The sequence below is a fragment of the Manis pentadactyla genome, chromosome 13 (genome assembly GCF_030020395.1).
Source record: "Manis pentadactyla isolate mManPen7 chromosome 13, mManPen7.hap1, whole genome shotgun sequence".
NCBI classification, from domain to species: Eukaryota; Metazoa; Chordata; class Mammalia; order Pholidota; family Manidae; genus Manis; species Manis pentadactyla.
In genome coordinates this window covers 59,239,427-59,264,727 of record NC_080031.1, presented here as the reverse complement: position 1 = coordinate 59,264,727, position 25,301 = coordinate 59,239,427, and the positions used below count along the sequence as shown (strand labels likewise).

General features: G+C 43.6%; 1 protein-coding gene across 2 annotated transcripts in view; it reads left to right on the top strand.

Annotated features, from left to right (window-relative positions):
* The window catches only part of RUFY1 (RUN and FYVE domain containing 1), a 52,412-nt gene that overhangs the window by 5,748 nt on the left and 21,363 nt on the right, over window positions 1–25,301 (top strand). Inside the window, exons 1-11 of one of the 2 annotated variants that reach the window (XM_036892681.2) lie at window positions 2,203–2,353; window positions 2,486–2,659; window positions 4,046–4,163; window positions 8,210–8,311; window positions 10,047–10,170; window positions 14,788–14,849; window positions 15,816–15,881; window positions 18,028–18,097; window positions 20,500–20,601; window positions 22,120–22,236; window positions 23,034–23,201. In XM_036892681.2, the coding sequence (XP_036748576.1) occupies window positions 2,500–2,659; window positions 4,046–4,163; window positions 8,210–8,311; window positions 10,047–10,170; window positions 14,788–14,849; window positions 15,816–15,881; window positions 18,028–18,097; window positions 20,500–20,601; window positions 22,120–22,236; window positions 23,034–23,201 (1,089 nt within the window). In that variant the 5' untranslated portion in view covers window positions 2,203–2,353; window positions 2,486–2,499. Of the gene's footprint in view, window positions 1–2,202; window positions 2,354–2,485; window positions 2,660–4,045; window positions 4,164–8,209; window positions 8,312–10,046; window positions 10,171–14,787; window positions 14,850–15,815; window positions 15,882–18,027; window positions 18,098–20,499; window positions 20,602–22,119; window positions 22,237–23,033; window positions 23,202–25,301 lie in introns of those variants that run through there. The other variant, XM_036892680.2, reaches the window with a different exon arrangement.

Here is a 25,301-nt window from a genome sequence, read left to right as displayed (position 1 = left end):
CACAACATGTATCTACAGATGAATATATATGTCTTACTGATGAAATATGGTAAGATTTTATCCATTTTTTGGCTTTTTATGGATATGATCCCTGAGAATACAGAAATTATGGATGAGGAACATGGTTCATATAAGAAATAGAAATGGAGTTTTTTATGGTAATGATATCAAGTCTTTGAACTCCATCCAGTAATGTGCCCCAAGTCACACTGACCTGTTGTCAACAATTATTTTTTTGTTCCTTTATTTTTTATTCAAAGCAAATGACTATCACCTGAGTTGTAAAAGGATGCAACCTTGTCATATTAAAGCAATTTCACAACCTCAAAAAGTTCCCAAGAAAAGGCTTTACCGGGACTTCAGATGATAATTATACTGTAATTCTTTCACTTAGTTACCTTGTTTAACCAAGAACACTCAAAATGGTTGAACACCTAAACATTGCTTATTTCATTACACGTTTGCCAATACAGTATTTTTTGACAAGAAGACTTAGTTTATGTGTACTTCAAATCCATTTTCATTAAAAACTTGGAGTGACAGTTTTGCCTTATTCAATTTATGGAACATGTCCATCAAGTTAATGGCACATCCTAGGAAGGACTATTGAGATTGGCTAAAAATAATTACATCAACCTGTAGGAGGAAAAAAAAAATTTGACTTTCTAAATTAAGGCTACCCTGAAGAGGGCTAGTGATTACCCCCTTCCTCAAGACCAGGTTCCCTGAAGTACATAAAGCAGCGAGGAATCTGAGGCTCTTCATGTCTTCCCCTCCAATTGGTGTGTTGGGCTTTCTGCACCTCAGGTCAGTGCATCTAGAGGCAGAGGCGGGGTAGGAAGTGAATTGCTGTTCCTCTGTAAAGTGGGAGAACAAAGTGCCTGTGAAACCTGAGGATCTGGAAAAACACTTCCTTTTATCATCTCGGCCTGCCTACCCCTGCACAGGAATCCCGTACATGCATTCCTCTCCGAAGACCCCTAGTTTATGGACCGGCGCAGTGTCTTTGGGAGTAAATCTTTCCAAGTTGCTTCTATGGTTATTGGTGTATTCTGGGTTTCCCTCTCTAGATGAGCTTTTATAATTATTTCCTTTGCCAATTATGCCATTCGGTACAGTTTTCAAATTTATAAATGTAATTCATAGGATTCTCTGAAAGTTTAAAATAATTATACCACCCCGTTCAAAAAAAGCTTTACTTAACCCATTTTTCTCTCTGCACAACCCAGATAAAATGTTTAGGCCGATTTTTCTTTCTCAACAGCTGCCTTGGGTTTTGCTCAAAGTGGAAATTTTAGTTCCAGTCTGTCTCAGGTCTCAATAATATTTATCAATACCTTTATTATAAATTCAGTCATAATATAGTCAAGATTTAGTTATACATGTATACGCTCTTTTAACTATTTTTATAATCCGTATTAATGGCCATGACATAAAACAAAGGATTAATATTCAGAATATACAGATGCGTTAGACAAAGGCAAACAATTCAACAAGAAGTTAAAAGGCTTAAGAGGCAGTTCCCAGGAGAAATGCTAAACGACAATAAACATGAGAGGCTACCTAACCTCAGTACTACTCCGACGAGGCCGAACTAAATACAATACCTCCCTGCTTCCAATTGGCAGGTATTTGGAAGACGACGTTCGCGCTGGTGCGGAGCGGCCCCGGGCTCCCCGCGCTCCCCGCGCTCCCCGCCTCGCGCCCCGCGCTGTTTTCCTGCCGGGACTGTAAAATTTGCGGTCTACATTTTTAATTTCTAGGACAGCTTCCTGGGCTTGAAGAGGCACTTGTAAGCACATGTCATGGGTATGATACTGGGCGCAAACAAACTTTTTTACTTTCAAAACGGACGAGATGAAAGGAACTGAAATGGAAATGCAGCCGAGTTCATTTGACTCCCATGGTTTTACTTACAAAAAAGTACAAAACTCGTTAATTTTCGTAGTTTTTGTACAAAAGACAGGCAACGACGAGAATGTGAGCTCGGAACTGAGCAGATGCTTCCCCGATGGCTGGTTGGCTGCATGAGGGAACCATACAGCACGCCCGGGAGGCCGCCTGGGTAGGACGCGGAACGTGGCCGGCGGGGCAGAGACGCAAAATGGCGCCTGCACGCTCTGTGGGCGTGGCCTCAGGCTCGCCCAATAAGAATGCCCAGGGGCGGAACGTTTTCCCTCCACGGCCTCTAGTGTGGGGCGGGGCTTCCTGGAGTTTGCGCCCTTCCTTGGGCCGATGCCCTAGCAACTCCTGGAGGAGCCCTCTGGAGACGGACAGTAGGCCCAGGTCTCCCAGGTGCCGCCGTGACCTACAAGGATAAGGGGCCGCCTACGAACCTTGGTTACGGCCGCCGGTACGGCCCCTCTCCGAGCAGACCGCCTGGCCCCACGCCTGGCCTGTCTTCCCTCGGTTTCCCCGCGTCGATCCTCCTCGCCCGGGACCACACAGTCCTCTAACGAAGCTGTCTCTGCTTCTGCTCCAACAGCTTCCAAGTGCCAGATGATGGAGGAGCGTGCCAACCTGATGCACATGATGAAACTCAGCATCAAAGTCTTGCTCCAGTCTGCTCTGAGTCTGGGCCGCAGCCTGGATGCAGACCATGCCCCCTTGCAGCAGTTCTTCGTAGTGATGGAGCACTGCCTCAAACATGGGCTGAAAGGTGAGCCTGAGGGGCGTTTGGGGGCGTGGAAATTCGGGCTAGCTGTTTGCTCAGCATGTATTCATCAGTGCCAATTATTCTGGGTGCCACGATAACAGCAATGCACAGACAAGGTTCCTGCCCACGAGGCTCGACGTTCTAGAACAACGCTATCCCGCAGAAATGCCAGGCGAGCAATTTTTACTGTTTTAGTAGCCATGTTAAAAAAGATAAAAAGAAGCAGGTGAAATTGGTTTTATGAATATACCTTATTGAACCCAATGTATTTAAAATACCACCATTTTGACACAATCAGTATTAAAAAGCCTTATTAATGAGATGTTTTACATTGTCTTTTATATTAAGGCTTAAAAATCAACTTTGTGTTTTATGCTTACTAGCACATCTCAGTTGCACCAGCTACATTTCAAGTGCTCAGTAGCACATGTCACCAGCGATTGTCTTGGACATCACAACTCTAGAAGACCAGACAAACTATAAACACAGAAACAAACAACCCTAATTATAAAATGCTACAAATTCAAGGAAGCAAAATGGATTAAATGATAGAATACCAAGGAAAAAAACCTTTCAGCTAGGGTGAGAGGGGACGGTCTTTCTGGGGAGGTGAAATGTGAGCTGAGACCAAATGAGACCTAAAGTAGAGGTAAGAGTTAACTATGCAAAGATTTGGGGCAAGAGCATTCCTAGGGAGAGGGAAAAAAAAAGCAAGTGCAAAGGTCCTGAGTGGGACAGCCTTGGTTTAAGGAAGACACTGGGTAACTGAGTGTGCCGAGAGGGCTGATGGGAGAAAATAGAATAAGGGAAATGGAGGTTATAGGGAGACTGGATCACATAGGCCTTTACAGGTCAGGTGAGTTGGATTTTAATCTAAGTGTATTTGGAGGTTAAAATCCTTTAAATGTACTTAAAATGTAAGTGGAAAAACATGACCTGACTTACATTTGAAGAGAACTTCCAAATGTGTGGAAAATAGATTGTGAAGGTGGGGAGGTGATAATATTAGGATCAAGGAGACCCATTAGAAGGTTGTGGTAGCAGTTCATATTAGGGATGGTGGTGATGATTTGAAGTCAATCACTGATTTTGGCATAGATAGGAGGGAGAACGGGCAAGGATTTTGCAGGTGATTATAGGAAGCATTTATTTCATGGAATAAGTACTTGGAGTTAGAGCACAGAAGGTCGATCAGAGAAACCCTGTCCAGGGAAAGGAGAGCTCATTTGTTGGCTGGCCTTTCCCAGTCTCTGAGACCAACTCAGAAAGGATGAAGTGGTAGAGCTCTGCATCATTCATCTGGCTTTTGAGGGAGAGACTGTGGGCCTCTGAAGACATTTTGCAAACCTGTTCTCATGAATAACGCTTCTGTTTTCCCTTTTATTTTAGTTAAGAAGAGTTTTATTGGCCAAAATAAATCTTTCTTTGGGCCTTTGGAGCTGGTGGAGAAACTTTGTCCAGAAGCATCAGATATAGCCACTAGTGTCAGAAATCTGCCAGAGCTAAAGTGAGTGTGAAGCAGTTACACCGATTTGATGTGAAAAAGACTCCCCATTTCTCAGTTCCTAACTGATAAAGCTTTTTCTGACTCAGAACACACTCTAGCATGAGTCACACAGTAGAGTTTAGTCCCAGCCCTGATGCTCATTAGCAACAACATCTTGAAGCAGAATGTGCTCTCTGAGCCTCAGTTTCCTTTTCCTTAAAATGGAGATAGTGATTCCTGCTTGTCACACAAGGTCAAATAGTTCATGAATGTGTCATCCCCTGAGGAGCAGTTATAGGAGGAAAAGAAGTCCTTGTTATGCTCCTGCAGTCACTGCTTCAGACACAGCCGGGCAGTTTTCTGAATAATACAGTTCAGGCCAGATTTTAGATTCCAGGACATGGGACATTTGTGAAAAGGCTGGGACCCACGAATCATTTGCCATGTGTGGGTCTGCCCTCGGAATCCCTATGCATAGGTTCAAAATTTAAAAAACTGGACAGAACACAAACAAGGCATCATCCTGGAATCTACATTTAGAAGGGGCCCTAGAGATCCTTGGGCCAATGCAAAAGAGTCTCCTGGGGGAACTTGACTGTCTAGCCTCGTTTGATTTGACTTCTGTGGAGCCAGCCTGTTCAATTTTCAGATAATCACAATCACCATTTATTAACGACTGCCATATGCCAGGCATTGTGCTAAAGACATCTCTTCCCATTTAATCCTCCACAACAAAGCTGTAGGAAAGTTGTTGGTATCCCCACTGACAGCTGAGAAACTGAGACACAGAGGGGCTAAGGAACTTGCCTGAGGTCCCTTGGCAAGTGAGTGGGAAGCCAGGAAGAGAACACAGGGCTGTTGGGCTCTGAAACCGTCTAATTTCACTACATTCCGCTGCCCCCTGCCCTCTGCATTTCTTGAGATCGAATTGAAGCCTTCTGCCCCTTTCCCTGGTTGAGCCCCCTGGGCCTGTATCACATAAGGTCCTTCTGCATGTGACAGCCTTCAGTTACTTATCTGATGACCCCTCGTGAGCCTCCCACATCTTCTGCCTTGTTTCTTCAGTTGTTCTTCATGTGGTCCCCCGTCTTCCAATCAGCTTCACCCCTCAGGAGTGAAGCCTAGTTTCAGATGAACAACTTGGTAATTCATCCATTATATACATTACTAAATGCTCACTGTGATGAGTGTAGTTACCACCTGTTGCCTTACAAGGATATTAAAATATTATGAGCTATATTCCCTGTGCTGTCCTTCCATCCCTGTGACTAAATTATTTTATAATTCAAAGTGTATGCCTCTTCCCCAAAAATACACTAGTCATAACTCCCAAACTGCTGTAGAGATTTTAGAACTTTTAAATAGTAAAACACCGCAGTTCTTTACGGAGCTAAACAGCTATCCTTTCCCATGGGGCCCCCAGTGAGGCCACTCCTCCCCAGGCGTCAAGATGGGACCTGCTGTGCATTTACTTTTTGGCAGACAGGGAGGACTTCAATATTTAGGCTTGTCTCTTGCTTGCTCCACTGGGTTTTAGAGGAAATAGTGGGTTTAGCTGACAGTGAGCTCCTTGTTAGCGTAACAAGACTTCAAAAATGCCTCCTGTGTGTAACTCCTCCGTGCGCAAGAGGAGCGCTCGCCCTGGTCCCCTACTATCAGAACACACTGGAGCAAAAGTCACACTGTACTTAGACTTCAGTCCCAGCTCTGCTGCTCGTTAGTCGCATGATCTTGAGCAAAATTTAATTTGCATCCTCTGAGCCTCAGTTTCCTTTTCCTTAAAATGGTCACCATGATAAGTGTAGTTACCTTCTGTCACCATATAAAGATATTACAATATTATGAGCTGTATTCCCTATGCTATACTTCTATCCCTGTGACTAAATTATTTTATAATTTGAAGTTTGTACCTCTTTATCCCCTTCACCTATTTCACCAATTCTGCCCCCATCCTGGGAACCAATTGTTCATTTTCTGTGTTTATGAGTCTGTTTCTGCTTTATTTGTTTTGTCACATTTCACATATAAGTAAAACTATATGTTATTCCTCTTTCTCTGCGGCTTATTTCACTTAGTGTAACACTCTCTAGGTTCATCCATGTTGTCACAAATGGCAAGGTTTCTTTCTTTTTTTATGACTAAGTAATATTCCATTGTGTATATGTAGCACACCTATTGATGGGCACTTGGGTTTCTTCCATATCTTGGCAATCGTAAATAGTGCTACATTAAACATAGGGGTGCATATATCTTCTCAAATTAATGGCTTCCTTTTTTCAGGCAGATTCCCAGAAGTGGAATTACTGGGTCATATGGTATGTCCAGTTTTAATTTTTTTTGAGGAGCCTTCATACTGCTTTCCTCACTGGCTGGACCAATCACATTCCCACCAACAGTGTAGGAGGGCTCCCGGTTCTCCACATCCTCACTAACACTTGTTATTTCTTGTGTTTTGGATAATGGCCCTTCTGACTGGTGTGAGGCTCACTGTGGTTTTGATTTGCATTTCCCTGATGATTAGCAATGTGGAGCATCTTTTCATGTGCCTGTTGGCCATCTGTATGTCTTTGGGAAAATGTCTACTCTGGTCCTCTGCCCATTTTTTTAATGATACTATATATTTTTTTGGTGTTCAGTATGTGAGTTCATTATATGTTTTGGATATTAGCCCCTTATCAGATCAATTGTCTGCAAACATACTCTCCCATACCATAGGTTGCCATTTCATTTTGTTGATGGTGTCCTTTGCTGGACAGAAGCTTTTTGGTTGAATGAAGTCCCGCTTGTTTATTTTTGCTTTTGTTTCCTCTAGGGAGACGTAGCCAGAAAAAGATTTCTAACATTGATGTTAGTGTTAGATTTTAAACACCTTTCTGTGTCAACTATTCAGCTACATCATTTTGAAGCGGGCTGATAGCGTTTGTTTTTATAGCTCATTTGTTTACCGCCGCTTTGGGCTCTGTAGTTGTCTTCAAATTCTCATTATCCAAAGAGTGCAGTGGTGACCATCCTCAAACATACATGTCTGTGTACGTCCGAAACTAAAATGCCTTAGGACATACCACTAGATGTAGAATTTCGGAAACCTGTGGCCACCAATCGCCTGCCCTGAGAGCTGTGTCCCCTTATGCTCCCACGAAGCAGCACCTGTCTGTTTTACACCTCATGCCAAAATTAAATATTTTGTTCCCTACTTTATTTCCTTTTTACTCTGGTTTAGCATCATTTGTAGGGTGGGAGGCTCAAAGCCCTTTGTAGTGGCGAAGTTAGTTAACCCTTGTGGGCCTGGCTCCTGAAAGCCCCAGGATGCAGCGCGAAGCCCGGGAGCTCCCTTCCAGGCAGAAACGGATTACAGCGGTGCCTCTGATGTTTTCCTGGAGGTTACAGACGCAGGTGCTCTGCTTAGATCCAAATCTTCTCCTTAAACAGTGTCGGGTCTGCTGTTGGGTAGCTTTCTTTTCTTCTGACGCTTAAATCAGGCCCTTTCAAAATTGCGTGTTGGAGACTGGTTGCACAACAATGTGAATGTACTTCACTACCGAACTAGCCACCTAAAAAAGGTAAAATTTTATGTATTTTACCACATTAAAAATATAATCGCACCTTTGAGCTAATGCCTTAGAAATCCTGTTAGACTTCGACACTTCAACAAAGACTATGTTCCACATATTCATCCTTTGAAAGAATCTTTGTCCATTATGCAGATCTAGCTAATCTAATATTTCCTGGCTCCCTGTGAAACATCATGAATATATGCAAAATTTTATCTAAGTGTATTATTTGTTCTAGAAATCGGATTTTCATGGCTTAAGATTTTTTTCCTCTTCTATCAGAAAAAAAAAAAAAACCCAAAAACATTCCTGTGATAGACAATTGAAATAGTAGCCAGGGGTCTCAGGCCTCCAGGCAGTGTGGTGCCCCTCATCCCCAAAGCAGCCCTCCTACAGTGTTCTCTGCATTCACAATGTGTCCATGTGGGAATGTGTGCCTCTCTTTGGCTAGATTGAGTTTTTCTTTGTTTTTGTTGTTGTTGTTATGCCCTAACGGTTTGATTCTGTGAATTCTAGGACAGCTGTGGGAAGAGGCAGAGCCTGGCTGTATCTTGCACTCATGCAAAAGAAACTGGCAGATTATCTGAAAGTGCTTATAGACAGTAAACATCTCTTAAGGTATTTCAGCACCTATCTTTGCTCATCTTTTGCTTTGTAAATAATTAGAACATAGTTCTGGAGATCATTTTGAAATAAAGAATATATAATATCCACAGCTTTTATGCAAATTATTATTAATCGTAAATATTCCATGGCTTAGTTTTAAATGAGCAGTAAACAACACGGGTTTACTTAAAAGGCCCTTAAACAACATAGGTTTGACCCACACAGGTCCACTTACATGTGGATTTCTTTCAATAAATGTGTGGGAAATTTTTTGGAATTTTGCAACAATTCGAAAAAATTCACAGATGAACCACATAGTCTAGAAATACCAAAAAAGAAGAAGTTAGGTATGTCATGAGTGCATAACACATATATAGATACCAGTCTATTTTATCACTTACTACCATAAACCAATATTAGGCTATTAGTACTTAAGTTTTGGGGGAGTCAAAACTTATGCTCAGATTTTTGGCTGTACAAGGTTTGGCATCCCTAGCCCCAGTGTTGTTCAAGGGTCAGCTTTATTTCATCTTTTGAGCAGTAATACCTAAAAGTCATTATGAATGAAGATTTATATATTGCTTTTCACTTTGAAAAGTAATTTTGAAGACAGTTCTTTAGAAATTCCTAAGACTGAGTAACTGACAACCTACTCCCTCAAGTTTCAACAAAATTGTATTTATTAGATGGGAAGGTAACTGGAAAAACTGATTTTAGCACTAGATGCAGTGGGCAATTTTAGAGTATAAACCTCTCCTTTTTGTATGAGACCATAATTCTATAACCTATTTCAGGATTCCATATCCAGTTTGTCAAATTTTGAATCTCTCAGCATCAGTAGAGACCAACTGGCTATCTCTGATACTTATGACTGATTATTTTTTATAACTATATAAACAAAAATCTTTATAGAGGGAATTTTCTCTAGAATATGAGAATTAGTAAGGGAGGACTCTTTCTAGAGTTAATTCTCTTATTGAATTGAGGTAAATGTCTTAGAGTATGAGCCCGCCACCCAAACTTTTTCATTGTTTTCAAGCCATGGCTTCTGATTGAACATATCTTTACATGACGAATACTCATTTCAAATATTTCATGTCCTTTGACCTTTGAGTACAGTTACACTGAGTAACTTTGAGGTACAGATTTTCTGCTAATGAGCAAATTCTCAGACAGAAAGTTCTCATGCCCTTGCATACATGTAACAATTGACAGGGATGGGGCCCCACTGCAAATGGCTGAGGCAACTAGGAGATAAGGAAGTACAAGCAGCCAGCATCTGCACTTTGCTCAGTGGGATGCAGGAAAGAGGGAAGAGTTTTACTCTTGGATGCAGGGGTTCTCTGGGACCCTGCTCCCCTCTGACATGAGTGTAAGTGTAGAATTAGTTCATAGCAATGCAGAAGAAGGATCCAATTGCAGACAGGATGGGTGGAGTACTAGTCAGGAACAGAGGAGCCAGGAAGAGATGGGAAAGGTGAGTCCAGTCCAAGGCCAAACAGAGGAGATCCTTAGACTGAAAGTAGGAAGAGCCCATCCAAGCCCCTGAAAGGGAGGGGAGGCCAGAGAAGAAATAGCCACACTTGAGGTGGAGAAGGAAATAAGAGACAGAAGGAAATTCACACCAGAGAGCTTCTGGCTCTTGGAGAAGTTGTCAGCCAGGCAGTCATCTGAGGAGGCCAAAGGCAGGGCTGTGGGAGGCAGGGCCGTCGGGGAGAAGGGGTGGTGAACTGTCGCTCTCTTTTAGTGAGTTCTACGAGCCTGAAGCGCTGATGATGGAGGAAGAAGGGATGGTGATCGTTGGTCTGCTGGTGGGCCTCAATGTTCTTGATGCCAATCTCTGCTTAAAAGGAGAAGACTTGGATTCTCAGGTAGAACAGGAATTTGTTCTCTACATGGAATGCCTGCTTTGGGCCAGGGATTGAACATAAAATCTGCAGACCTGTACGTGTGCTGAACCTGAGAGGGGCAGGTGGCAGCAGTGTCCCCTAGAGGGTGGTGCCAGGCCAGAGGCACAGAGGCAACATGTTTGGGAAGAGGAAACAGCTCTCTGCAGCTGGAGCACAGGGTGCTCCATCAGTGAGGAGGAGGCAGAGGCCGGGCTGGGTGTTGGGCCTTTGGGCCATGCTGAGGGGCTCCGCTCTGGTCCCTGGAGCTCTGGGACGCTGGTGGAGGTTGCTTAGCCCTGTGCTTACATGACCAGGCCTGGGTTTGAGGTTGATCAATCTAGCAGCTGTCTGGGTGAGAGTAGCCAAGAGTAAAGACAGCCAACGCCAGCTCTGGAAGTCCCGAAAGGGGAGGGAGTGGCAAGAGAGAGTCAGGAAAGCTTCGGGAAGTCAGATGATCGATCTGGGCTGGCGCAGATGAAGTGGGTAGTGAGAGCAGAGTGCCCTGAGGGGTGGGACAGCCCTCTGGGGATGGGCTGGGCGACCAGGTCTGAGGCTGGAGCACAGGATGCTCCAGGAGGGAGGCGGAGGCAGAGGCCAGGCCAGGAGCTGGGCCATCGGTGGCAGGGACTGTAAATGTCTGAGGGGCACAGACACCCTGATCCACCCATCTTCAGGGCATTTGTAGCTGTGGTGGACCACTGTCCAGCCTTCTTCCCGCCATTCCCGCCACAAGTGTGGACCTGAAAGATCTAATGCTTCCGCAATCCTTTTGTGCCCAGGGCAGCTTTTTTTTTTGTAAACTTTCCTCCCTTTTTTTCAATAGTTCTGTTGTTTACATATGTTGAAATTTTTTCAAAAAATACTGAGAAGTGTTTTTTAAAAGAAACAGAACATCACACATAATCCTATTATTCAGAGACAGCTAATATAGTGTTCCGTTCTGGTATATTCCAACACATGAATAAGGGTGTGTGTGTGTGTGTGTTTATATATTTTAGAGAAAGGTGTTTGGAATTTTCTTTTTTTGTTAAACCAAAATATGATTAATCCAGGCACATCATTTTATAACTTTTTTATTTAACAATATGTCCCCAATAGCTCTGATGTTAATAGAGATATAAACCATTTTAAGTGGCTGTATGGAATTCTGTTTTGTGAATGTACCATAATTTATCTAACCAATGCCTTCTCAGTTTAGGTCGTTTCCATATTATAACAATATTGTAAACATCCTCATACCTGTTTGTACTCTTGTACATTTATTTCTGTAGGACACGTGAGATTGCTGAGTCAGAGCACACACACATTTGCATGAATGTTGTGATGTTGTGATGAGCATTCTTAGGCTTTTTCAATCTGATACACCAACCAACTCATCATTTCAAGTCCCCAGTTGGAGAACTAAGAAGCCAAGTATCTATTTCATGTTGTGTTTTCCGTTGGCATCTGGTTCAGCTTCTGTGACTACCTGTTCATCACCTTTGCCCATTTTTCTGAGTTTTCCATCTTTTTCTGCTCCTTTAATATAGATTAAGGGCATTAACTGTTTGTTGGAATTATTGTTAAAAAACTTTTTTTCTGGTTTCTCAGGGCTGGAGCTGGTTTTCCCTGTAAAAGGTTTTTTTTTTTTTTTTGGTAGTCAAATTTAATGGCCTTTTCCTTTATATCTCCTAAGGTATTGTGCTTAGAAGGTCCTTCCCCATCTAAAATTAACCTAACTTTTAAAATCACTCTGTGTTTTTTACATTTAGATAATCTGCCTTTTGTCGTTTGTTTTGATATAGCAGGAAATGGGAGTCTAGATTTCTTTTACATATAGTAAACTAGTTTTCTCAACATCCTGTATTAACTATATTTTTCTGCTAATTTGAAATTCCACCATTATCATGTGTTGAGTATCCATCATACACTAAGGCCCGTTCCCGGGCTCCTTCTAGCCCCCAGATCTCCTTACTCCTGTGCCATTAGCACATTCTTTAGTTCCTAGTGCCACACATGTGCCTTATGCTCTAGCAGTCACCTCCTGCCTACTTTGTTATGCTTCTTTCTCGGAGATAGTTCAGGCTGTCTGGCAGATGAACTTAAACATCATTTTGTCAGATTCCAAAATAAAAACTCAGTTGGAATTTTTATTCAATAATAGATGTGACTGAGCCCCCCTGGTCTGTTCTTTAATGCAGTTCCTCTCTTATGTCACTGTGAGGTATGAATGTTTGCTGTCAATGTCTGAAAGGTCCTTTTGCTCATGGTTCGAAAGTACCATTCTAGTCTAATATACTTTATAGTTTTATTAAAAATGAATGTTCAATGCTGTCAGATACCTTTTCTGGCATCTAGTGAGATGTCATATCTGTTTTTAACTCACAAATGCAACTGAATTAATTTATGGGTTTCCTATTATGGTATTACCCCTGCATTCCTAAAAAAAACCCTGCTTGGTCATCATATAGTACTTTTTTAGTGTACTGCCAGATTTATTGTGTCTGGTTTATTTGGAAGTTTTGTATTTCCACTTATCAGGGACACTATTCTGAATTTTCCTTCTATACTGCTTTTGTCACTTCATAGTGTCAGAATTGCATTGACCTCATAAAATAAGCTGGATGATATTCTTCTCTCATTTTCTATAACCATTTATTAGGGCAGGAATTATTTTTTCTCTGAAGGCTCCCTAGAACTTACTGGCGTGACACTTCAGCCTTATGCTTGTTTTGGCCCTAGCTCTTTGCCACTTTAGTTTTTTGCATTGCTTTTGGTCAAGTCATTGGTTCCCGATGTCTTGGACAATTGTGAAGTCACTTCTGTGTTTTCAGAAATCCTTCCCTCCATTCGGATCTACTACTTGTATGAGAGTAGCCTCTCACAGCTTCTTAAATCCCACTTCCCTCAGCTGCTAAATATCGATCACACCTAGTAGAACTTTGTCTGCTCTGTTGACCCTGTAGAACCAGCTCTTGCTTTTATTCATCACTTCTGCTTTGGGAGAAGGGCTTTATTTGCTTTCTAATCCATTCATTTCCACTGTTGGTGTTAACTTTCCTTGTTCTATTGGTTTTTTTCCCCAGTTGAATATATATTTCCTTTTTATTAATTAATTTTATTGTATTCTTTTTATTGTTTAATTTTATTACAAAAGAATGCATACTCGTTGAAAAATGTTAATACAGAAGCATATAAAGTTAGAAACAAAATCAAATTCCCCTACTCCCCTGACCCCTGCAATCCCATGCTTTTGCCCACAGACAATGGTAAGAATTGAGGGGACAATCTTTCCAGAACTGTTTCTGTGGTTTTTTATGCATTTATGCATGCATAGGTTTTGTTCCAAACTAAACCTTCTCTGGTTTTCTGGTGGGTAAGAAATCAACAAACATAATAGCCACTGACTTGCAGTTGGGGGTTGGCCAGGCACAGTGAGGCCAGGACCTCTTGTTGGGGGCTCCCATGGTCGCAGCCAGTTGGCGGCCGAAGGCTTGTCGTCCCGCTGGTCTGTCTTCTGGGCCGAGGCGGCTTGGGGAGCGGGGAGCTGAATCAGCAGGGCCTTCTCGGGTATCTCTGTCCTTGTGTGGTCCCTCCACCTGGTCTCTGGCTGGTGGCTTCACAGTAGGCAGACCTCTTTCATGGACGCTTGGAATGCCAAAGGCACATGCCCTTTGAAAGATAGAGCCAGGAAGAAGCCGCTGTTGCCTTCCTTAACCTGGCTACAGATGTCACAGCGTCATTTCTGCTGCTTTTACTCATCAAGTCAGGCACTAAGCCCACCTAGGTTCAAGGGTTGGAATGTAGATTGGCGGGAGGCATGGCAGAGAAGTTGCTGGAACCATCACACAGCTATGACATTCACATAAGGGGGGTTACTGTAAAGGATTAATGCTTACATATTAATCTTTGACTTAAAATTTTACTCTGGAGCTTTATGTCATTTGCACCTCCACTGGCTTCATTCTGTTATGGTTGCATAGGGTTCTGTGACATGGCTATACCAGGATTGATTTAAACATTTTTCCGTTGATGGATGCTATTTTCCTATATTTCAAATAGGCATGGCTTTACTCACTGGAGTTGGGCGGTGACAGACCAGCACCCCCACCTACTCTCTCCCAAGGGCTTTATCCCTTGCCATCTAGATGTCTGAGGGTCTGGGTCCTCCCTAGTGCCCACAGCAGCAGACAATGTTCCCAGAATCCCGATGGGCCCATTTCACCACAGCTGGGACAGAAAGGAGTCAGAGTCAGTTAAGGTCACCTCTTAGTATAGAGACCCAGATCTCTTTTTTTATTACTTTTTACTCAAAGAACTTTGTTGATCTTTGTCAACAACCTGCTTATTGAATAAATATACAAAGTTAATCAACTATGTGGTAAAATTTCAGAACATTTGTTAAAATTCAGATTTTTAGTAAGTTTTTCTCCTAGATAATGGTGGGGTATTTTCATTTGGGTTTGTTTGTTCAATTGGTTGCTGTTTTATGGAGCTGATTAGCCTAACTGAATGTAGGAAGGACACAGGGATGTAAACACCCTAAATTTTAAAGACTGGGGTTTGTGGAAAGGGGAAAGGTTATTTTTTATTTACACTTGAGCATTTTATTTTGACCAGGTTGGAGTGATCGATTTTTCCCTCTACCTTAAGGATGTGCAGGATTTTGATGGCAGCAAAGAGTAAGTACTGCATTGTATGCTGTTGTCATTCACGTGTTTAGTGGAACTCTGGCGAAGAGTGCTACGTTTGTTTTGCTTTGTTTGAAATTCTAGTTTTTATTTAGCTGTATTTAATTACAGAGGTAATACGTGAATATTGCCATTGCGCAAGGAATTAGGCTCTGCGGAGTAGAGAATCTGAATGAAACTTTCCCATCACCCTGTGCCCTCGTCTCTCTCTCACTCCCACTCCTGTTCCTCCCTCAAAGGAAGTTACTCGTGTCTCCTCCCAAACCTTTTCTTAATGCCCTGCGGGTGTATATTTGCTGGTAGTGTAATTTTTTTTACAGTTTATCTGCCTGGAAAGGGGACGGCACTGTTACATGTATAAGTTGCCTTTGGGCTTCTTTGATCCCAGTGTGTCATGGATGTGTTTTCATGCCTGTGTAGTTTGTCCTCATCCTTGTTTACAAGAACATTCTTTTTAAAAGAAGTCCTAGAGAAAAAACAAAAGAAAAAGCAAACTCTGTTATACATGCTACCATTTATGTTATGATGAAAAAGAACTTGGATCCACATTTCTGTGTGGTACTTCAGAGTGTATACTACAGAGAAAGAATATATGTAATTAAAATAGAAAACATACACTAGGGATGTCTCAGGTTTGTTTACAAAAGGCTCTCAGTCCCCTTTTCTGAGCCACCTCCTTTCTTGCAGCGTGACAAGGGTGGCTGCACCTGCATGTGGCTGTTGGTGTCTCTGCCTGGCATGCCGGTTGCCTCTCTCCTCTCCCCTGGTGCCCTGCCTGCCACAGGGCTCAAGGGCACATGCAGGGGGCATTTCTTCTGTCTCCCAAGACCCTGGATGCTGACCATCTCTTGGTTTCCTGGTGGTACTTCTTCTGGCTGATTCAAAGGTTGAGAGACAGTTACAGAGTATTAACCGTGAGTGAAAAGAATTTCTCTTCTGTTTATGCTCTTTTGAAAGGCATGAAAGAATTACTGATGTCCTGGACCAAAAAAACTATGTGGAAGAGCTTAACCGGCACTTAAGGTAGGGCTCTGCTTTCCCACTTGCTTGAAGCTTAGAATTAGTCTCCATCGTCAGTCACAGTGGCAGTACTTTCTCAGCACCTGGTACTTGTTTCATGGGACCTTTTTGAGTTGCCATATATTTATAACGATTTTTCCAAACCAAGAAAAACATACCATGCAGTGCTCCTGTGTACATATCAGAGAAGTATGCTTTTTTGAGAAATAGATTTTAGGAGTTCTTTGATTCATTCTTTTGTGCAGTCATACAATTTAGAGAATAACTAAAGTAAACCTGGACTCTACCCCCAACCCTCAGCCACTCAGTTGGAGCCCTGCTGTGGTGGCACTGGTGCTGCGGGGACTCAGCAGACATCTGTGGTGCGCTGGGGCGGGACAGAGGGTTGGCAGCCACTTGTCCTTTGAGGACAGTTCAGCAGCGATATCAGGCCTCTTTACCTTGGGTTTTCATTTCGGTTGGAAAGCTGCTGCTGTGTGTCATGAAGCTAGTTGTCAGAGGTGTAGGTCGGGGTGGGAAGAGACCCCGTCTAATGAATCTGGGAGACATGCTATCCTCTCTGGCCGCGCCCCCTTTGGAGAGCATGCGGTGCCCATGAGTGGTGCTCCGCAGGAGCAGCTCTGGCCCCCAAAGCTAGTGAAACAGCAGAAGGTGCTGGCACGTGGGCTGGAAGGGAGCGAGGGAGAAGCTACTCCAGACTCTCCTTAGGTGTGATTTGGCTGTTATTTTGAGAGATCCTCTCTCTCAAACTAGATTCCTAGTTTACTGAGAGTTTTTATAAGGAGTAGATGTTGAATTTTATCAAATGCCTTTTCGCATCTGCTAAGGTAATCATGACTTTATCCCTTGATCCCCTCGTGTGATGGATTTTATTCATGGCTTTTTTCATACTGGACCTGCCCTGTGTCACAGGGATAAACTGTATTTAATGATAGTGTAGTAATTTAGTCATTCTTTTAGCATGTGACCTGACCTGACTGTCATGCAGTTTTTCCCTCCAGTGTGGTAATAGGGTTTGTAGCTTCATATGAGTTAGGACAGTTGCCTTGTTTCTGTGCCTGGAGACAGCTACCAGTTTGTGAGCATCATTTGCTCCTGGAAAACGTGAAGTTCAAAGTCTTTATGAAGGCAGAATACTTGGCCAGCTTTTCATTTTTTCCTAAGTGGTTACTTCAGCTAGGTTTTCTCCTCTTGAGTGTTTGCCGTTTTTGGTAATTTATAGTTCCTAAGAAAAATAGAAATGTTATTGATATTTCTGTTACATAGTTGGTATAGAATTGACACGTGTATACTCTGAAAACTTTTAATTCCCTTAGATCTTTTATTTGTTCTCTTTTACATTCTGTGTCATTGTATCTTTATTTGTCTGTCTCCCACCCAATCCTTGAACTTTGACTCATGAGCCTTGTCTGGTCTCTTTCTTTGCCACCACCCACACTGGCAAAAGGCACCAGTTTTAGGCAGGAGGGACCTGTTGCCTAAAATACAGGTTCCAGAGCCAGGTGGCTACCCCGTCAGAGAGGTAGGAACCTGAATGAGTTTTTCAGTATAAAGTTATGGTTTCCTTATCTGTAAAATAGGTTTACCTTGCAGAACTGTGGGAAGAATTACATGGATCAATGCATTTAAAGTGCTTAGAACAAACAGGGCCTGGCACATCATCCAGAAAGATAGCCACTACTATTATTGTGGTGGTTATTATTATTTATCAAGTCTACATTAGCTTTTTACATATTTTTCAGTATGAAAGTAGTACAAACTACTTAAAGAATATTTGAAAAAATGGGGCAAAGTATAAAAAAGATTTAAAAACCACCTGATCCTCCTACCCAAAAGCACCAGTATCTTTTTGGGAATATTACTCTGTCTACTGGCCACCAGCGCCATTTGTTTCCCATCTGTTATGTTGGGGAAACATGATTTTCTTTCCAATTGGCTGATAAAGAAATAGGTAGCATATTTTGGGGAGAAAACTTCTCGATGAATGTATACACATGCACACATATTTAGAATTCTCATCTCTGAGTTAATTGGAGACCCTTGGACACTCCATTTCATACAGGAAATCTAGTAATCCCTCTTCTCATTGCTTCCAGATCAGAGAACAGCTTTATAAGTTCACATTTGCTTAATGTTTCATTTTCTATAGCTGCACAGTTGGGGATCTGCAGAACAAGATAGATGGCTTGGAAAAGACTAATTCAAAGCTTCAAGAAGAGGTTTGTAACTTATGAAACTCTTAAAACAGGAAAACCCAAGCTTAAGAGAAATGGTATGGTTGGTTTTACCGACCAGAACTTCTCAGTGGAGGCTTGGGAATGGCTATGCTTGGGGTGAGCTGCATGTGCCTCCTCAGACTGTCTTGTTCCTCCCTGTGTGGGGCTCCCATGAGTCAGTGAGTGCAGCTGACCACAGGCCAGTTCTAGGCGACGTAGGTTTACGCCCTCGAGGTCATCCTGCAGAAGGCAGGCCTTGGCAGAGGCCGGCTCTTCCTTTCCTGCCTTCCTACGATGCAGTGTGTACCCCCCCTCCCCAGAGGCTCAGACTCTGTTCTGAGGGAAAAGTGTCTGGCCCAGCCCTCATGTCCCAGCCTCGCAGGAGCATGGACGCAGCCTCCCCACAGTGTGGCCTCTCTCTGCTTTCTCACTAGGAAGAGAGAGCATGAAAGGACAGGAAGAAGGAGGGTGAGGCCGAGGAAGAAGGCTTGCTGCCAGCTGCCCGCCCGCCAGTCTCCTTGGTGGACACATCTTGTCTCCTGTTAGCAGTTGGGGGGTTGCCCAGCCTTTCTGAGGCTTTCCACAGGTAGTGGTCCCTGGCTGCACAGGCCTCCTGCCAGGTCCCCTGGGGAGGAAGAGGGCTGAGAGAGGGGCCGGAGAGTGACCCTCACTCGGTGTGGAGGCAGATGCAGCTGAAGGAGAGAGGCAGAGCTCACCTTTGTAGTGCAGGACCTGGCTGCAGGCTCACTTTAAACTGACTGCTGTCTCCTGAGAGGCCAGCCCTGGAAAGCTTTCAGGAGAGATTTGTGTGAGGTGAAGGAAATCGAGAGGCAGCGTCCATGGGCAGGCGTCCCGGGGCAGACTTCACACGCTGAGAACTGGAGGGCGCGCCTTCACCCTGGACCTCCGTGTGGGTAGGCAGGTCTTTGAGCCTCACTGTTCTCATCTCTAAGTTGGATAATCATCCACACCTTATAATACTGTTGTAAAGATTAAATTAGACGAGTATGATACAGATGCATCTAATCCAACAGATGTGTGTGAGACACTCGAGCAGTTAGTTGCTTTAGAACATATTCACTCTTTGCTCTCCCAGACGAGGTGGCATGCTTTGAAGGAAGGTCTAATGTAGCTTTGGAAACTAAACAATTGGGTTATTTTTTCTTCAAAAGCAAACAACTATAACAGAAAATGTCCTTTAGAGAAAAGCATGCCTCTCTTCAGGCGTGCGCGCTGTATCTTCAGAGAGTGGAATGGGAACTAGCTTATGGTTTTTGCCACTTCTTCCCTGGTAGCAATCGGCACCTCCTTCAAAGCTTTCAGTTTTCTCATTTGGGCTTGGCAGTTATGTTCAGAAACCCCAGTCCTGGGCTCTGAGCTTGAGTGGACTTGGGCACTGCTGGTGAAGAGGAGGTGAGGAGTTAGCGCTCCTGGGCCCCGTCAGCTAACGACCAAGAACACAGCCGGGCGGCAGGGGCAGGTGGCCAGCTTCTTTCTCCTTCTCCAGCTTCGCCTTCTCTCTCCAGGCTGTGTTCGGAGGCCAGGGAAGGAGGGCTTGGTTCACATATCTAGCCCTGTACCCTTCCTCTCCTGGTAGCCTCTCCTCAGCAGGTCCGAAAGGCATTCTGCCTGTATACACGTCTCCCTAAACCCTGGGAACTCGTCCAAGGCGAGGATGTCTTCCTAGAGCACATCTCCAGTGGTCTGTTTGGGAGGCTTCCCCCAAGACTCTTTCATTCTCCCTCTTTTGATAAAATACTCTTTTGCTGACTGGCTAGAAAAAAACTGAAAACAATGAAAAATCAGGAAAAAAGCCCATGATTCCTTTGCTAAGTGACAGCTATTTTTATCACTTGGTATCTATGGTCCCATCTTTTCTTAAACATTTTAACATAGTTGATCTCTTAGGTCAGAGATGAGAACTACTATATAACCTGCTCTTTTTCCCTGTTGATATTATATCACAAGTATGTTCTCAAGTCACTACAAGTTTTTGGAAACATTTTAATAAATACGTATTTCTGTTTTATGCTTCCACTATAATTTATGTTAAGCCATTTCCCTAATATTGGACATTCTGGCTATTTCCAATATTTTGTGTCTACTAATCTTTGCCCACATTAAGTAGTATGAATGCTATCATTTGTAACGAGAAAATCTGAGCAGGGCAGAAATGGCCAGGGGAAGGGGTGGGAGAGAGATTTTACTATATGCATTTCTGTATCTTTGGAGTTTTGAATCATGTGAATGTATTACTTCTTCTAAACAAGGAAATAAAATTTAAAAATAAGGTATCAAATATGTGAAAATACGTTGCCAGTTGTGAAGATGCCAAATGTTAGCTTTTAATTTGAACAGTAAAATTAATTGTGATGTTAAAAAATATAAAAATCTTTCTTAATCAGCTTTCAGCTGCAACAGACCGGATTTGTTCACTTCAGGAAGAACAGCAGCAATTAAGAGAACAAAATGAATTAATTCGTGAGAGAAGTGAAAAGAGCGTGGAGGTAAGAGCAGTCTCACAGCTGGGCAGCTGGTTTCTCCACCGTGTCCACCTCAGATCTCGAGCTCACAGTTTAATGATGACCTGGGCCTCAGAATGTGCAAAGATATCTTGTTTGATGCCATTACACACCCTCACGTCACTCCCAGGCCACCTGGACCACTTGGGGTTTCCCAAGTGCACTGCTCCCCCGCCTCTGGGCCTTTGTACTAGAGAGTTCCTGTTCCCTCTCCAGCTTCTACACATGCACTGGGTCCTCTGTGATGCACCCCTGGTGCCCATCGGTGAACAGAGGCCCTCCTCCTCCCGTGTTCCCACAGCTCTTTGCCCCTCCCTCCACTAGAGAATCCTCTTGCTGTTTTGTAGAGTTCCTGGCTTGCAGCCTCCTCACCTGATGACTTGGGGGTATCAAGATAGAGACAGACTACATCTGATTCAGCTAATAATTCACCTAATGCTGAAAACATGCTCAACAAATGATCCATATTGAATGATGGATCAAATGGGGGCCTGTCCCACCAAGAACAGCCATTCCATTTTAAAGGAAATTAAATAGAAACTGTTTTCTGAGCATACCTTTTCAAAAGTTAGTTGGCTTTGAACTTGTCCTTCAAGTTCAATGGTATTTCAAAATACTAAAATTTTAACCTTTTTCTGTTATGCTTAAATAATAGAAGTTATCCTACCTTTTTAAAAATTATGGTGTATTCTGCTGGTGGGAATGTAAATTAGTTCAACCATTGTGGAAAGCAGTATGGAGGTTCCTCAAAAAGCTCAAAATAGACATACCATTTGACCCAGGAATTCCACTTCTAGGAATTTACCCTAAGAATGCAGGAGCCCAGTTTGAAAAAGACAGATGCACCCCTATGTTTATCGCAACACTATTTACAATAGCCAAGAAATGGAAGCAACCTAAGGGTCCATCAGTAGACGAATGGATAAAGAAGATGTGGTACATATACACAATGGAATATTATTCATCCATAAGAAGAAAACAAATCCTACCATTTGCAACAACATGGATGGAGCTAGAGGGTATTATGTTCAGTGAAATAAGCCAGGTGAAGAAAGACAAGTATCAAATGATTTCACTCATATGTGGAGTATAAGAACAAAGAAAAACTGAAGGAACAAAACAGCTGCAGAATCACAGAACCCAAGAATGGACTAACAGTTACCAAAAGGAAAGGGACTAGGGAGGATGGGTGGGAAGGGAGGTATAAGGGCGGGGAAAAAAAGGGGGTATTACGATTAGCATGGGGGGGGGCACGGGGAGGGCTGTGCAACACAGAGAAGACAAGTAGTGATGCTATAGCATCTTACTACACTGACAGACAGTAACTGTAATGGGGTGTGGAGGAGGGACTTGGTGAAGGGGGGAGCCTAGTAAACATAATGTTCTTCATGTAATTGTAGATTAATGATAACAAAAAGAAAAATTACAGTGTATTTTTAATACTTTGTAGTTAGCTTGCTCCCATCAGTAAACCATTCTTCCTGGTGTTCTTATTTGGTGCAGATAACAAAACAGGACACAAAAGTTGAGCTGGAGACTTACAAGCAAACCCGGCAGGGTCTGGACGAAATGTATAGTGATGTGTGGAAGCAGCTAAAAGAGGAAAAGAGAGTCCATTTGGTGAGTGTGCAGGACAGAGTGTCTCTAGAAAGAAATCCCTACTAACCCTAGTTAAGTTACTTCTCTCAGCACTTTCCACACACATACTTAGGCCTGCTTTATAAAACAAATGAGCTTTTATAGCAATAGAGTTAAAAGTGTGGAAAAAAATATGGAGAGTCAGAATTGTCCCTCAAAAAAGAAAAGCTATATTATCACTCAGTTCTGCATTTTTTCCAGTATCATAATCCTTTTTATGAAAAGGACCAGACTCTGGCTTTCTTTGGCCACACAGCTCCCTCAGTCACAGCCTCTGGTCTGATTATTTCCACCCAGTTCGTGTGGCAGTGACCGGTGTTTTTATTAAACACAGCTCTTGCATCGGCTTCATCTCCTTCCACGGATGTGGGGAACATGCATCCCAAATTATCCAGTAGCAGAACTTTTCCCAAGTGGCTGCACCCTTGATGCCATCCACTTACAAACTGCTTAGGAGCTCTAACACTGCCAGGCAAGCAAATGTCTCTGGCTCTCAGACCCGTGCCCTCTGATCTTGGGGTTTAAAGAACATGATGCTGGAGTGCTAGCTGATACTGCCACGTACCAGCTTTCTGTTAACTTGACCCAGAACTGCTTTTCCTTGTAAAATGAGAAAAAAAAAAGGAGAACTTCATCTAGGTACACTCCGGACAGACTTTCCTAAATCTCTCTAACCTATTCTGACCTTCAGTTTATATTTCAGTCATTGCCTAAGATACGTCAGTTAAATACATTTCTCTGATCTACTTAAACATTTTCCTTGTTCATATCCTTTTAAGGAACTTGAAAAAGAACTGGAGCTACAAATTGGAATGAAAACCGAAATGGAAATTGCAATGAAGTTACTAGAAAAAGATACCCATGAGAAGCAGGACACTCTTGTGGCCCTCCGCCAGCAACTGGAAGACGTCAAAGCAATTAATTTACAGATGTTTCACAAAGTTCAGGTGGGGGTTGGCTTTGTGTCCGTATCACAAACCTGGCTTCCCACTGCTTGTCTGCAGTGCAAAGCTTAGCACAGCCTGCCTTCCAGCCCTGCATCCTCCTCCCTGCAGACACTGGGGATAGACGCATCTCTGAGGACCTGGTGTGTGTCTGACCTTGCCCTAGGCCCTGTTAACTCATTATTGCATTTATTTTATTTGAGTCTCCCAGCAGTCCCTGAGAAAGTCACAGAGTGGGAGGAAATGTAAGTGACAAGGCAGAACCGAATGCCAGCTCACACGCACCTGGTGGCACAGCTAGTAAGTAGAGCTGAAAACTGAGCTGTGTCGTTTGAGCCAAACTCATACTTTGCCTGCCATACCTTCACTGTCTTCCTGCTGTCTCCTCCTGCCATTACTAATTGTTTGCCCCAGTAAATACATTACTAATTGTTTGCCCCAGTAAATAGAGAAGTAGGTTAAGGGAAGAAGTTAGTATTCCTCCCAGGCTTTACCATTAAGTTCATCTTGCTGGGGCTCCAGGCCACACAGCAAAACTGCCTGTCTCCAGTCATTTCAGGGTGGTCAGGGGAGCTCGCCCAGCCAGAGTCAGTTGTCCAGAGTCTGAAAGATGGAGTCTGAAATTGTAACACTTCCTTGCCCAGAAGCTACCCAGAAGGATACTATTCTGTGTCCTTTTTACTTTTCTTTTATTGAAGTTCTGTTTCCTATTTGATTGCCAAAACACTCCCATTTCCTTTTCCATGATGGGGTTACTTGCAGTAACATCAGTGTCAAAGAGAATATAAGCACACACGGACAAAGTGTATCATTCGGTCCTTTTTTAAAGCTGATACCTAATCAGTACTGTTACCATAGCAACTGTGAAAACTGAAGGAAAAGGAGAAAAGGAGGAAAAGTCTCACTCTCCTAATAAGTTGTCTTTATTAATTTTTCCATGTTTTCTTCTGGTGTGTAGACATGATGTTGATGCATTTCAACTACTGTAATGACTTAGCAGACCCTGCAACAGAGAGGCTTAAAAATGTGGAAGTGTGTGTCTTACATAACAGTTCCAAGGAAAGCATTTCAGTCCAGTAGTGTGTCTCCCTGCAGGCACTCAGGGATCCAGGCTTTCAAGGCCACTCTGGTTGTTACGAGAAAAGCAAGAGTCCAGAGCCTGAGATTTGCTCAGACAGGGAAAAGTTGCACACATCACTCCATCCAATTACACAGGAAAGTTCTAGGCAGCCCAGCTAGGCTTAGCTGCAAGGGGAGCCTCGAGCCATCATTTCTGGGCTGCAGGCCAGATGGGGGGAGAATGTGGTGTGTCTACCACAGTCAACTTCACGGGGCCAACGGGAAGTCCCATCCAGTCCCTGCACCCCTGGCATCCAGCGCCCAGGTAGTGGGCAGCACCTCATCCAGCCCACATGGCCTGTGTGCAAACCAGAAGACCAGCTGTCTTTCTCACATAATCCATTCCACCTGGCATGAAATGGCAGAGCAGAAGCAGGATCAGCTCAGTGGAAATGCATTTACAAAGGGGATACAAAGGGCACACATGACAGTCCCTGGCCCACAGTAGTCCTGGCATCCTCTGGGCAAGGACAGTGAAGGCTGCCTGGGACGCCAGGGGCTACATTTCTTAGCATGTCTGGCAACCCTGCTTCTGCCTTCTAAGGAACTTGACCCTGACCTTCCTGCTCCCTGAGAAGCCCACCATGGTCCGTGGGACATCAGAAGTGGGCTCTTGGGGCATGTGGCCTGGAGGGTGTATCGGGATTACACAGTCACAGACGTGTGCTTGCTTTGACCATCCCTCAGCCGCGGCCTCCGGTGAGTGTGCCTCCACTCAGACCCCATGTTGGCCACCACGGTTCAGCGGCCAATTTCTTAGACACACTGCTTGGCCTGCTTCTTTTCTTTGCTGTGTCCCCACCTCTCTCACACACACTGTTGGCAGGAGCAGCAGCCTGAAGTGGGTAGGAAGCACCCTAACCTGAGCTCTGCTGCAGGCAGTCCCAGGACTTTGCCACTCAGTTTGCAGTTTCCTACCTCCTGGTCCACAAGCGGTGGGCTTTTCTAGCCCATGAGGCCCCTGCCTTGGGACTCTCCGTTCCT